This window comes from Thamnophis elegans, chromosome 1 (genome assembly GCF_009769535.1).
Source record: "Thamnophis elegans isolate rThaEle1 chromosome 1, rThaEle1.pri, whole genome shotgun sequence".
NCBI classification, from domain to species: Eukaryota; Metazoa; Chordata; class Lepidosauria; order Squamata; family Colubridae; genus Thamnophis; species Thamnophis elegans.
The window spans coordinates 126033868-126047628 of record NC_045541.1 but is presented as its reverse complement, the minus strand read 5'-3'; the positions used below and the strand labels follow the sequence as shown (position 1 = coordinate 126047628).

Sequence of the window (13761 nt, the reverse complement as noted above, 5' to 3'; positions counted from 1 at the left end):
GAACTTGAGAGAAAACTTACAATAAATTCTGTTTTGTTTTGTACTTAGGCCAAACATCTAAAATAACAATTTTAATATATTCTAACAGTTAATATTAGAATAAAGGCTCTGCCATCATTATTTATGTCTAAACATAGCTAGCAATCAAAGCTGCATCCCCTCCTGGTGTAAATTCGAAATATTTACTATGTCAAGCTTACCTTGAGAATCAAAAGACAAATTCTTTGAGTGGTCCCCTTCAAATAATGATGAATTCTGAAGATGAAGCATCAGCAATTGAAAAAAATCTTCCTTTGATGAGCAACAGAGATCCACTTCTGTTTTATTCCTGCAGTTTATATACTTTACTTCAATAGTGTTAGCAGGATTGAAGTTCCGCTTCTGAAATCCTTTTAGAGCACTACCCCAGATATTTTGTCTGATGATATTCAGTCTTGTTGGTTTGGAATTAATCTGTAATCTTAATTCCCTCAAAATTTTGGAGACTTCTCTTTTCTGCATTCCAAGTTGCCTATATGAATAGCAAAGCATCTATTTAGGTACTTCAGCAATAATTCAGATGGCAAGCAAGTACCAGGAGTATCTAAAATCACATTTCTATTGATAGCAAAAGAAGTATAGTACTTATTGAAAATGTGCACTGGAGAGTAATTTTCTTGGAACAGTGTAGTCACTTCCAAATAGTTGTGTGGGTGAAGTACTTCCCTTCTACAACTGAGATCATTGGATCGTAACCCTGTCTCATAATGGAAGATCCAGTCTATCTGCATGTCCATTTAGATTCCAAGCCTACATCACTAATTTTGAAACAATGCGTAGAATTCTAAAATCTAAATTTGTATTTATTATTATTTTATGGTATCCATAAAAGGCAAACTATTTTTAAAAACCAAACTAGTTGAGCCCTTTGAGTCCAACCAAAAGTAATGGGAAACTGTTGCAAGAGAGAGAGTGGCATTCAATGAGTGCTTCCAGATACCCACTCAGTTTTCCTGGGGCCAATTCTGAGGTTTGGTTGGAGGACGTTCTCGCTTAAAATACTGAATAAATTTTTATTTGTCAACTTGGTTGATCTCTCTATGAATGGAAGGAATGTTGGAGGATAAAAGAATTCAAAAGCTATTTGCAATATGATCTAAAAGTTATGCAAAGTACTCAACTTCCTTGTTTTTTAAAACTCAGTCATTAAATGCAACTCTTTTGTTAACTTACATTTTTTTTAAAGACAAATTCCTTACTGAAGGACTGATGAAGGCAGATGGGGATAAAAATCTGTTATTAGAAGAGGGGAGATCAAGTTGGGAACACGGAGTTAAACCATTGGAGCACACCATCTTTGGGGACCTGAAGGGGAAAAAAAACATCCCCAAGAATAACTTAATTTTTACTCACGTTACAGATTTATTTTTACAAATCAAAAGCTGAAAACACACAAGTTCAAGCATATATATTTCATTCCAAACCTACTTTGAAGGCAGTTTTTCAAATAGTTCTATCTATAATATATAATGCATTTTTTAAAAAAAAGACAAATGAATTATGCTGGTTTCATAGAAAAGCTTGTTAATATTGCATAAACGTTTACAGATTCCCTAACACACAAGAGTACATCACTTGCTGAGAGCGCAACTTTTCTGATAGTTAAAAAAGCTTCTTTAAACAATTTCTAAGAGACACATAGAATTCACCATAAAATACTTGTTTTTTTAGCTTGAAACATACATTCTGATTAGTTGTAATTTAGCAAAATACAGATATGCAAGACTGTAGCTTGAGCACAAATCTTTGGAAGCTTTTGATGCAGTACAGTGTTGTTTAACTCAAAATTGCTGCTAATCTTCTATTATACTCGACAATTTCATAAAATATGGTTTGAATTTAAATTTTTGGAGGATTTTCAAATATTTACTACCGATTGTCAATTTGAGTGACATAACAGTATAAATTAAGAAAATAAAAGCATCAAGTTGCTGTTATGGTTATGTAGGAAAATGAAAAGAAATTGGTGTCTGAACTCACTGTAGCACATTTCAGCTTATTTATATCATATTCACTAGCATAAGCACAACTTATGGATAATATTATTGTTGTTCTTATATTCTTAATTTTATTTTGTAGACTTTAAGGCAGGGGTGTCAAACTGGTGGCCCGCAGGCCGGATGTGTCATGTACAGGCCACCACCCCCACGAATGGGGAAAAACGTCACAAAATGTCACATGACAGCAATGAGACGTGGCGAGTTTGACACCTTTGCTTTAAGATGATGCACATTTTTCTATCTATTTTACCCACAACCACCAACCCATGAAACAAGATTGTTTGGCTGACAGCCAAAGTCATGCAGCTGGTTGCTATGCCTAGGAGAAGACTAGAGAACCTCATGATCTCCTAGTTTTTAGTCCAGCATCTTAACTACTACACCACACTGGCTCTCTAAACTGTTTCACATGCTTGTGAGAATATGGAAATCACGTGCCTGATATGGATTCCAAGATGGGATCCTGGAGACTGTCTAGGGCATTTGGGTGATGGATCTTCCATCAGATTGTCTCCATCTGCTTTTTCTGGCATACTCAAAGAACGCTTTCGCCATTTCTGAGTACTTCCTGTATAACAAAGCAATCAAATGTGGGGTGTTTTTCCCCCCCATAAATTATTAACAGCTTTCAGGTTTTAATTCAAACTTTACAAGCAGTGGGTTCTTACCATTTGATTTGGCAAGGATGGTCCTACATTCAATGCATTCCCAGTTTAGCTCCACGCTTGTTAGTGAGGAACATGCCAAATGAGTTCCACTCGAACCACAATATTGACAGCGTTTTATTTCCCATTTGCTAAAAGGAGGGGAAATGTATTATTAATTATAACAATAACTTTAATTCAGCAAAGCTACATAGGCAGTATCATTCTTTCTTAAAAGGAATGAGATTACACATTTATTGGGATGTAACAAAATATGAGAGTGAAAGACTAATAGCATTTTAAATTATTCTAGGCTGCCTTTCTATCAGGAAATGAATGTATTGATACTTAATGCAACTGTTCAACTACATTTTGTTCTGCAATGCACTATTATTGAATAACTGCTAAGGAATAGGCTGGCATACATTACAAATAAGAAGAACTGTCACAGAAAAAGCTACAGCAACAAACAATCACAAACCCTTTAGAGTCTAATCTACAGGCAACTCAGTCCTACAGATAATCTACGCTGTCATCCTTAAAAGCTTTCTGAAAAAGCCAAATTTTCACCATTTGACAGAAAGCTGTTAATAATGAAGCTTCAATGGGAAGTGACAAAAAAGTCTTCCCCAGACTTTCCATTAACTTCAAAGTGTAGTATATAGATGAAGATCCTTCATCTTTATCCGGTTGCAGATAGGCATCTACTTATACTTCCTTTAAAATATAACTTTTTAATAAAGTTTATTATAATGAAAAGTATTGTTCAACATTTCAAAGAAACGAGGAGTTTGCCAAATACAATAAATTTGATGTAGTGATTAATAAGCTGGTCTAGAAACCAGGAGACTGTGAATTTTAGTCCCATCTCAGGAACGAAAGCCAGCTGGGTGACCTTGGGTCAGTCACTTTTTCTTGGTCCAACTCACTCCACCAGATGGTTATTGTGGAGAAAATAGGAGGAGGAATAAGCATGATATACAGTACGTTCCCTGCCTTAATTTTTTAATTCTAATTTTGTGTTTGGTACATTTGAAAAACTACAAAGAAATTAGACATGAACAGTGATAAAGACAGGATATATCACTACCTATCAGGCTCATTGTAGTCTCTTCCATTTTTGCAAAGACATCTTTTAATATCACAATGTTGGTAACGTTGAAGAAGTTCTTGATAGGCGTTCTGTTCTAGTTCCCAGGAGGCATCTCTGGAATCATTTGAACATTTATTAGAATACTTTAATTCTTTTCTTGTTAAACAAGATATGACAGCAAAATACAGCATAAAAATGCACTCACACAATATAAGATAATACACATTTAAATGTATTAAATGCAATTTAAATCACTTACTTTTCTGGAACGTGGATACCCATTCTTAACATTTCGTTCTGAAATTTTTCTTTATTATTACATACAGGACATCGATAGAAATATACCCCTGCACTGAGAGCTTGACACTAAACCCAAAAGAAAAATAAAGAATGATCAATAGAACTTATTTACCTGACACAGAAACTAAATCATTTTGAAAATTAAGGCATAATATCTGAACAAATAAATGATGCAGGTACAACAATTTTCTATTTCCTTTAAATTTTGCAAATACTAACAAGGGATGAATGAAAAGTAATGCCTTCAATGTCACCAGATGGCAATACTAATGCTTCTCTAACATGTTCTTTAACATATGTCCTTTCACTTCAGTTGGTATAATATCGCTGTGAGAAAAGGTTGCCTTGATATTGTTCATTCTTTGAAATGGAAGCCTGTGACTACTCATCAGTGGACTTTAAGCAACATTCCATGTTTAATTTTTGACTGAAGTAGTCTCTCCTAGGGCTTTCATTGTAGACTATGAGTTTTTTAATGCAATGACTGCCTTGACATTACTGTGTGCTGCTGGATCAAAAAAAATGTTGAACAGGAAAGATCTTGTTTTTGGGAGGTCTGTAGAGTGCAAAAACGTTTTTTTTTTTAATTTGCCTCTTCAAAATCTTGGTGCATCTTATACTCTGGTGCGTCTTATACTCCGAAAAATATGGTATTTCACTACAATGCACAAAATTTTGAAATAATGATTTAACCAGAATTCGGAAGCACAAGAAGAAAATGTTATTGCATTATGAATGGTAGGCCTCGTAGCTCATGAGCCACCCAAGTGGCAATTGTGAAACTGGATGTTATCACCTTACCCCATTTGCCATACAGTCCAGACTTGGAATTATGCAACCTGAAGGAATAACTTTATGGGCATCTGTTTGAGTCAAATGAAGAAATGGAAAGAGCTGTCAGGACCTGGTTGAAGAGACAAAGTATGGGGTTCTTTCGTGATAGCTTTCAGAAGCCTGTCCATCATTGGTTATAGTGAATGGTGGTGATTATATGGATAAGTAAACATAGGTAACAAAAGAGCTCATTTCAAATATTTTTTCCTATTTCATTTATTAAAATATCCTCATATGAACTAAAGTTATAGATGGAGGCATTACTTTTCATTGCAACCTTGTAGATCAAGTTTTTAAAGAGTGGCCTGGACCAAGTCATACACTAATTTCTGTCTCACTTCCAACCTACTCTGAATACAGACATACTTTTTAACAATAACAATTTACAGATTTTGTTTTTAGTAATAAAAAGGAACTTCTGCTATGTCAATCCAGACATACCTGCAAGCATTCCCTATGAAACCAAGCATTTTTACAGCATGGACTTGTCAAAATGTTGTATGTAGGTGATTGTTCAACCAACTCCAAACATATTGTACATTGTGATGATCCTTTACAATTAGAAGGACGTTTTTGAGTGGGTCGGTGCTTCCAACAATATGACCTTAAATTGGAGAGGCAGAATTACATAGAATCACATCATTTAAAAAAAACCCTACAATTGTTACTCAGGTAAATCATGTACTTTAGAAATAGATATTCTCAGATAAAGGTGTAAGGACCAATTTGCTTTTATATTAACTGAAGTTAATCTGGTATTATTAAGTGGAACTTTGTAATTTTAGAAAAAAATAGTTTCAGTACTTTTGAAATAGTTTTGAAATAATGAAGCAAAATAAACTTACGGAAAGGTTTCTCTGAATTGGAAAATGCATCCTTTCTCTATTCCACAAGGAAAATGGTAGCTTCGTTTGCATCTGGATGCTATACAACCAATTGAAGCACCTTTTTTCTTACAGATAGCACATTTCTAAAAGAAAAAATACATTAAATCATTATAGAAAAGTTATTTTGCATCAAAGCTTATACAAGAAAAAACACTTATAGTGAAATAATTCATCGCTTAGTTAAATTTCAACCAGATTTTTGTATTATTTGCAGAAGGCAATTTTAAATAAATTATTGAATTCATAAATGTAATAGACTTGCATACATTCTAATATTAATATAAATTGCTTAGTACATTATCATCAACTTCTATAACTTGCAAGCATTAACTTTTTCAAATAAATCATATTTTTTCCTTTCGTTTCCATCACCTATAAACAATAATCCTATAAACTCTATTGCAAAACCAATCCAGAATATCACTGTTTTGTTTTCAAGAATGAGATCCCATAAAATAAAAAGTATTTCCTCTTTTATATTAACCTTTAGTCTGTTATTCCCTCTCAGCCCTAATCAACATCAGGCTTTGGAGCAAACCAACTGATAAACAAACTCCCATGGAATCACAATTTGGTAACTTGTAGTTAAGTAGATGAAAGCAATCCCAAAACCTGGTAAATGGGCCAAACACTATTGTTGTTGCTATTCTGAATACAGATTTTAATCAACAGATTTTATGAAATTTAGCGACAATACTGAAGTTAAATTAAGTACTTAATGGTTGTTAGTCTGTCTAGCTTAATCTAATCCCAATTTGCTTCTCCCTCTTCAAATGGGTTCCCAAATGTATGGCAGTTCTGTGTATTACAGCAAGGATACATACAGGAAGAAAGAGATATAGACCACTATTTAAATCTTATTATCAACCAGTCTTTTGCAATCTTTTTATCCTGGAGGAACCCTTGAAATAATTTTCAGGCCTTACAGAACTTCCACAAGAAAATCACAAAAAATATAAACATTTCACAATAAAATTCTCCTCTACTTTATGTTTCACCATCTTCATAACATTAGCAAAGAAGAGCTTGACAACAGAGTCACAGCACTAAACATTCCGATTGCATTGTGTGGCATGCAACATTTAATTAAAAAAAATTTTTTTTATCACACTCTCATGAAATCCCTTGGGTTTCATGGAAACCCAGTTAAGAAAGGCTGTTCTAAACCTTTGTATGAAAAGTTCATTTTGCAGGAAACTATAAACTTGCTTTGGACATAACTAAGGCAAAGAAGTGATTAATTCAGCTGATTCAAAAGTAATACAGTTCCAGTTGTATAGTTGAGAACAAAATCTTACTTTTTCCTTTTTCAACCAAAATAGCTTAATTACATCTGTTACTACTAATGTGAGCTTAGAATATATTTAAATTTATGAATATGTATAACTCCTTGGAACAGATTCATTATTCAAAATCTCTTACCAGTCTTGCAGCTCGATTAATTTCTTTTTGGATATCTTCAGGTAAAAAACCATAAAAGCCTTCTTCATCTTCACCTCTCTGCCAAATCCCACTTGACATTAACTATAATAAATTTAATGATGAATTAAATCAAGTGACATTCCAGACATATCTGCATTAACTTTTCACAATAAGAAAGCATGTAATTTAATCATTACTGAGGTTTACCTGCAGTATAATTATATGTGATTTTCAGCAAATTATTGAATCATGTTTGCAATATATTTGTCCTCACAAATATGGCAATAAAAGTTGCCATTTATTCAGCACAGGTAGTTCCTACTTAGCAACTGCAATTGGGAACCTCAATTATGCATCAGTTGTAAACTGAAGTCATGTGACTTAACATATCAGTTTTCACTGTGTTAACAAATCGCCACAAGTAGTTAAGTGCTACGTCACATGATTGCAACTCCTGCTTGGATTCCTCATTTACTTTGCTTGTCAGAAATGACTGAAGGTTGCAAATGGCAATTATGTGACCATGGGATGCTGTGACTGTTGTATATGCCTGAATCATGATCATGTGACCATGGGGACATATGAAAACTGTAGCTTTGAAGATTGTTTCTACTGTAAATCTTTCCAGTACCATTGTAGGTTCAAATAGTCATTGAATGAATGGCCAGTAAGCAAGGACTACCAGTACACCTTTTTTGTATTTGGTCCACATTTCCCAGTCAAGCAAAAAAATATAAAGGAGTAGAACAAGTTCAGATAGTTATGTCAGCACTTGCTTCTAAGGAAATACAGACATGATTTGATAACAATTCCCATTGTTTTCAAAGAGATTCACTATTATTTGTACAGCTAGCACTGCAACTTTATTGTATAAAATGATATCCAGACCTTTTGCCACTTTCTAGTGGCATAGTAAAGGTAAAAGTTCCCCAGCACATGCATGCTAGTCATTTCTGGCTCTAGGGGTGGTGCTCATCTCCATTTCTAAGCCAAAGAGCCAGCACTGTCCAAAGACGTCTCCGTGATCATGTGGCCAGCACGACTCAATGCCGAAGGTGCACCAAGCGCTATTACCTTCCCACCAAAGTGGTTCCTATTTTTCTACTTGCATTTTTATGTGCTTTCAAACTGCTAGGTTGGCAGAAGCTGGGTCAAGTAACGGGTACGCAGAACTAGGGATTCGAACCACTGAACTGCTGACCTTTCTGATAGACAAGCTCAGCATCTTAGCCACTGAGCCATCACATCTCCTTCTAGTGGCGTAGTTTTGAATTTTTAATGTGCATGGTTTTAATTTTCAATTGCTTTTTATTCATCCTTTTTAATGTTCTGTAAGCTGCCCACTCACACTTTCGGGGAGTTGGCCAGCATATAAAGATCTTTAGCAATGTTCCATCTTAAAAATAAGTTTTCTCTGCTTCAGCACAGTATTTGTTGCCGAGAATCTTTGCATGGTTCTGACTCTCCTTCTTAATGAATTCAGAATAAACCTGCATCCTTTTTGACCCTCACATGGCACATTTGCACATGGTATTATTCCTGTAGTGGGGTTGTACCCCTTTGTTCCCATGCCTGACATAATCCTTTGCTCTTATTTGAGGCTCAGTTTTCTCTGTCATTCCCTGACCTCTTCTTTAAGACACCTTTTGTCTGAGGATATCTCTTCAGCCAAGAATAACATGTATTCAGGTAACCATGTGGCTTGCTGAATACTACGTATGGCCAGTAATTGGCTGAATGTGAATAGCAACCTTAAACTGAATTAAGAGAAAACAGAGGTGCCTATTGTGAAGGGTGACATTTCTCAACAAAAGTGGCAGATGCTCCATGTTTTTAATGATGTTAAAAACAAATAGACTATGCATACAGTTTGAGAGTATTTCAAGATTTGCACTTCTCTTGAATTTCCTAGATTGAAACAAGGAACAACAAAACCTTATATCATATTTATGCACCTATCTGTACTCGTTTTAGTTACTAATTTGAAAGGAAATTGAGCTCAACATATATTTATTATTTGATTTTGTTAAATAGACGCATATATTATAACATAAGATATCATAAGAGCAGCTTGTAAATTATCTAGTATAGTATGGTATAATATTTATTGTCATTGCACAAAATAAATAAAATGAAATCTAACTTTCCAATAGACCCCAAAAATTCTTTGGGGGGCAGAAAGAAGTACTTACTACACAGTAATAATGAACAGTGAGATTACAGTCCTCAAAGGTCCTTTTTTCCCCATATTTTTCAGGACAGTCATCAGCCCGTTGACAGAATTCACAGGCTAAAAGATAAAAATAATGGTATGTGGACACTATGAAGTTCTACTTGTTATTGGACATATAACAAGGTACCCAGAAAAATCATGCAATAGTTTAGTATATTTTATAGATTTCTTTGAACTACTAAGACAAGCAAATTGTAGTAATTACAATCCCAGAAATTATTTCTGACTGAATTCATAAACAAACAAGATCACTTGGAAATTTATTTATTTATTTAGCAAATGTATATGGTTGCATATCTTAACAAATTAACTCTAGGTAGCCAACAAAACATAAATAATGAAATAAAAAAACAGAATAAGCATCCATCTATTTACAATAGTCGAGACTATTCTGTAAAGAATCTCAAGCATTTTCTGACAGTATAACAACACATATTAGGCTGCAGAAGCAACTTGGTTCATTGGGTGATGGAAAAGCCTTCTGGAAAGCATGTTTCCCATGAAGGTATGTGGAACGTGCACATCATACAGATCTGTTGTGATGGGCTGAAACCACTGGAGACCAGCAGGCCCTCAAGTAGTTGGTTCCATACCATGTATGGCTTTGAAGGTGACAACCAGCATCTTGAATTACACTTAGAAACTTAGCAGAAACCAGCGCAGCTCATGTAGTGGTGGGGTATGTGGATGTTCTCCACTGCTACCAAATGAATTCAAGGCCAGCCCTATACAGAGTGGATTGACATAATCCATCAGGACATAGCTAAGGCCATGATGGCGAACCTATGGCACGTGTGCCAGAGGTGGTACGCAGAGCCTTCTCTGCTGGCAGGCATACCATTGTCCTAGGTCAGATCTCCATGGCGTTTCTTTCACGAGCTTCTGTTTCCTTGCAAATGGCGAACTCTACCACCATCTTCTCAAGAAAGAGCAGCTTGTAAAACTACTAGGACTGTATATCTTTGATCAAGAACAAGGTATAGTTACTATTCTGGAGAAATTAGTATTAATATTAAGGTTACTAAGTACAGGAAAGGACAGAAAGAGTTGTATTTCTCCAAACTGGGAAACATAGAATTTCCACAAATCTCAACCAGCATGGCTATTGCAGACCCACTACTTGAAGGCACCAGGCTAGTAGCTACGTTAATTAAATCAAACATAAATAGTTATAAATACTTACATAGATTCTGGAAGCATCCAATAATGTTCTTACTCATTCTAGTGTTCTCCATTCAACTAAGTCACATGAGAGAAAGAAATCAGTTGCTATGTGAGATTAAACATTTAGTCTGTGAATTATCTAATTCTCTACAGTTTTAATTAAAAGCAAACTATATGGTAAGAAAAACAAAGAACTGTGCGCACACATAACACGCATGCATAGACACAGCAATATGAAGTGCGGCTTTGTTTTTGATCGATAACCTACAGAACTTTTTCATTATGGCTAATGATTTAGAGCAGCAGTACAATTTAGCATAAACCTGAAAGTCAGAAATGCAAATAAAGTCTCTTTTTGACTACATAAAATTACCTGGAAAAAAAAATAAGGTATTCTTTGCTGTTCTTTTGTCTCTGCAAATTTGTGGACAGTCCTGCATTCAGTCTTCATCCAGATAAGAAAGATGATAAGGAGCAAAAGAAGAAAAAGACAGAGTAAAAAAGAAAGGGAAGGAGGGGTAGGGGAGGGGAGTAGAGTAGAGGGGACTTAAATGTTTTATATCAAATGAACAAGCAAGGAGGCAGATGAGAAAATAGATCATAAAGGCTACTACTCTGGCATAATTAGGTCATAAAGGTATTTCTATGAGGCATTACTGTTGTCATCCAACCACTCAAGTCAGGGATGTCATAAGTCAATACAGTTATATAAAGTAGAGTAGCAAACCCTATAGGGATATAATGCTAAGTGTCAAAACCAAACTACACTTTTAAAAGGATCCAAAGAACTGGAAAATAATTAAGTGAACAAAGAAAAATTTACAAAATTATAAAGTTAAATTATACTATTCTGCTTGGTATTTCTTTTAATTTAGCAATGTTAACTTATGCTACATTCTATGCTATGTGTTTGGAGATAGAGTTTTAAAGGCAAAACTAACAAGTTTATTCTTTTCAACTAAAAATAAAATAAATGAATTTGCAGTAATATCTTTTACCACCTTAAATACTTTTAACATGAGAAAATAATACAACTGCTATTGGTTTAGGAATATAATATACATGCAACAACTTCAATATTTGTTCATAGAACATATGTAAGGTTTTTATTTTGGCTAAAACTGTAAATCAGATGGAAACTGCATTCTTCTTGAAAATAGAGGAATACAGAGGTGCCTACAGAAACAGGCTATCTCAGTCTATCTCAGCATTTCAAATCATTTCCAGTCCCACATTTGAGGATTATCCCCCAATTCCCAGAGCACCTTTTCTAGAAATACAGAATAACAAGAAAATTACAACTTCCTCTCACACTTTCAAAATAAGTGTCTTGTTATCAGTCAGTATTCCACTAATAAAAAATAACATATGAAATTGGTGTTTGAGAAAAATAATTAACAATTGGTTTTTCCCATGATTATTTTGAATACAGTACTAGTGCACTACTGATGAACATGCAATTTGTATTTAGTTTGTAAGTTTTTCAAATAAAATAAGAGGTTTTGGAAAATTAATTAGTGGGTCTATACAATAAGTTAATGAATGAGCAAGAATGAACACATTTTAAAAGTTTGCATAATACACGCATACACATACATACATTTCTCTATCTATCTATCTATCTATCTATCATCTATCATCTATCTATCTATCTATCATCTATCTATCTATCTATCTATCTATCTATCTATCTATCTATCTATCTATCTATCTATCTATATGAATTCTAGGATGTTTCTTTCTTCCTTGTTTATTCACGAGGGGATATAGTCTGGTCTGCTTTTTTGCATACATTACAGAAAAAGGTACAGATTTTATTTGTTTATGATCTCCAAGACAAATCAGCTCAACAATAACAGAATATGACTTTTCAAAGTACTCACAGAACTTAACTGTTTTCTTATAAACTTGTGTAAATGATAGGGGTCTTATGTTGTCCGCCTTGACTGTCTGATCATCAATCTTGCTCCATCTGCACTATTTAAGGATTAGAAAAACACAATGACAATTATTTTTTATTTGAAAAGCATATTCTTTATTAGTAGTAAAAATCTTTCAAAGTGAAATGTTAGTACCCTATGACTCAAAAATAATACTCAAAAAGAATCTGATTCTATGGTATGTCAGCCTTCTATCACCTGAGCAGTCTCTTCAGATGTTTGGACATCAATTCTCATAATTCTTAGCAGTTACCAAGCTGGTTGGAAATTTTAGAAGTCCATACACAATTAAAGTTGTTCTGTTGGGTTTTTAACTGCTGTTAGTTGCCTACAAGCCATACTACATTGCCTCATTCATGGTGGGGGGTATTCCTGGCAGAAATCTGTTAAGAACATTGGAAATGTATGCCAAAAATATATATTCTCAGCTTGATGACCCAAGATGTAGAGGTCATTCCAGCTATCCAGCAAAAGCAAACAGGTACCTGTGCTAATAACAAAATAGGAAGATGCTGGATGCACATTATCACTTTAGCAGCAATGGCAAAGACATTTTTTCATACTGTGAGAGAAGACAATGGCAAACTATTCTTATATTTTTACTAAAAACACATGGCTAGAAAATGTTTGACAATTCGCGAAGAAAATCTATATGGTTCCTAAGAGTCAACAACGATGGAATATATTGGGAAGAAGGCGGGGCTTAGCAGTGAGAAGACGGAGTTTCAGGCTATTCCTGAAATTCCCCTATTCCGAAGGAAATTGGATGGGTCATTTTCGATCCTAGCTGTCCCGAAGAGACAGTGAAAGGTGAGGGGAGATCCAGTGACCTCAGAGACGTTCATAAGTCTCTGGGGGGCTTGGAATTCAACCCCTTTTGCCAGCTCCTTCTGGATTAGCTGTAAGCTAACCGAAACTGCAGGTTGCCCCTAAGAATGGTGGAAGTGATTTCAACTGGTAAGCTGATTTTATTACTCAAAGAGAGACGGTCCGCACTAAAATTTAAGCTAATTGAAACCAAAGAACAGAAGAATATAGCAGCGAATTGGTTTTTTTTAAATGGATTTATGGCCGGTGGTTACCCTATTTCTTAAACGTTTTAAAGATCTACTTCAACATTCCCTCTGACTCTTTTTAAGTGGGCTGTAAACTAATTGACTACAAATTGGCTTTTTACTATCTGACACTTTTATTGCTTGGCTGTG

The 13761-nt window shown here is 34.6% G+C and overlaps 1 protein-coding gene across 5 annotated transcripts in view; it reads right to left on the bottom strand.

Moving 5' to 3' along the window:
• The window catches only part of G2E3 (G2/M-phase specific E3 ubiquitin protein ligase), a 28260-nt gene that overhangs the window by 7765 nt on the left and 6734 nt on the right, over positions 1-13761 (bottom strand). For 2 of the 5 annotated variants that reach the window (XM_032230267.1, XM_032230251.1), the window contains exons 2-14: positions 12500-12593; positions 10990-11061; positions 10636-10691; positions 9412-9509; positions 7220-7321; positions 5756-5880; positions 5352-5514; positions 4036-4142; positions 3774-3890; positions 2708-2835; positions 2478-2607; positions 1213-1344; positions 201-511 (exon numbers count right to left, since the gene is read on the bottom strand). In XM_032230267.1, coding sequence (XP_032086158.1) covers positions 201-511; positions 1213-1344; positions 2478-2607; positions 2708-2835; positions 3774-3890; positions 4036-4142; positions 5352-5514; positions 5756-5880; positions 7220-7321; positions 9412-9509; positions 10636-10687 — 1465 coding nt within the window. In that variant the 5' untranslated portion in view covers positions 10688-10691; positions 10990-11061; positions 12500-12593. The other 3 variants (XM_032230258.1, XM_032230244.1, XM_032230275.1) reach the window with 2 other exon arrangements.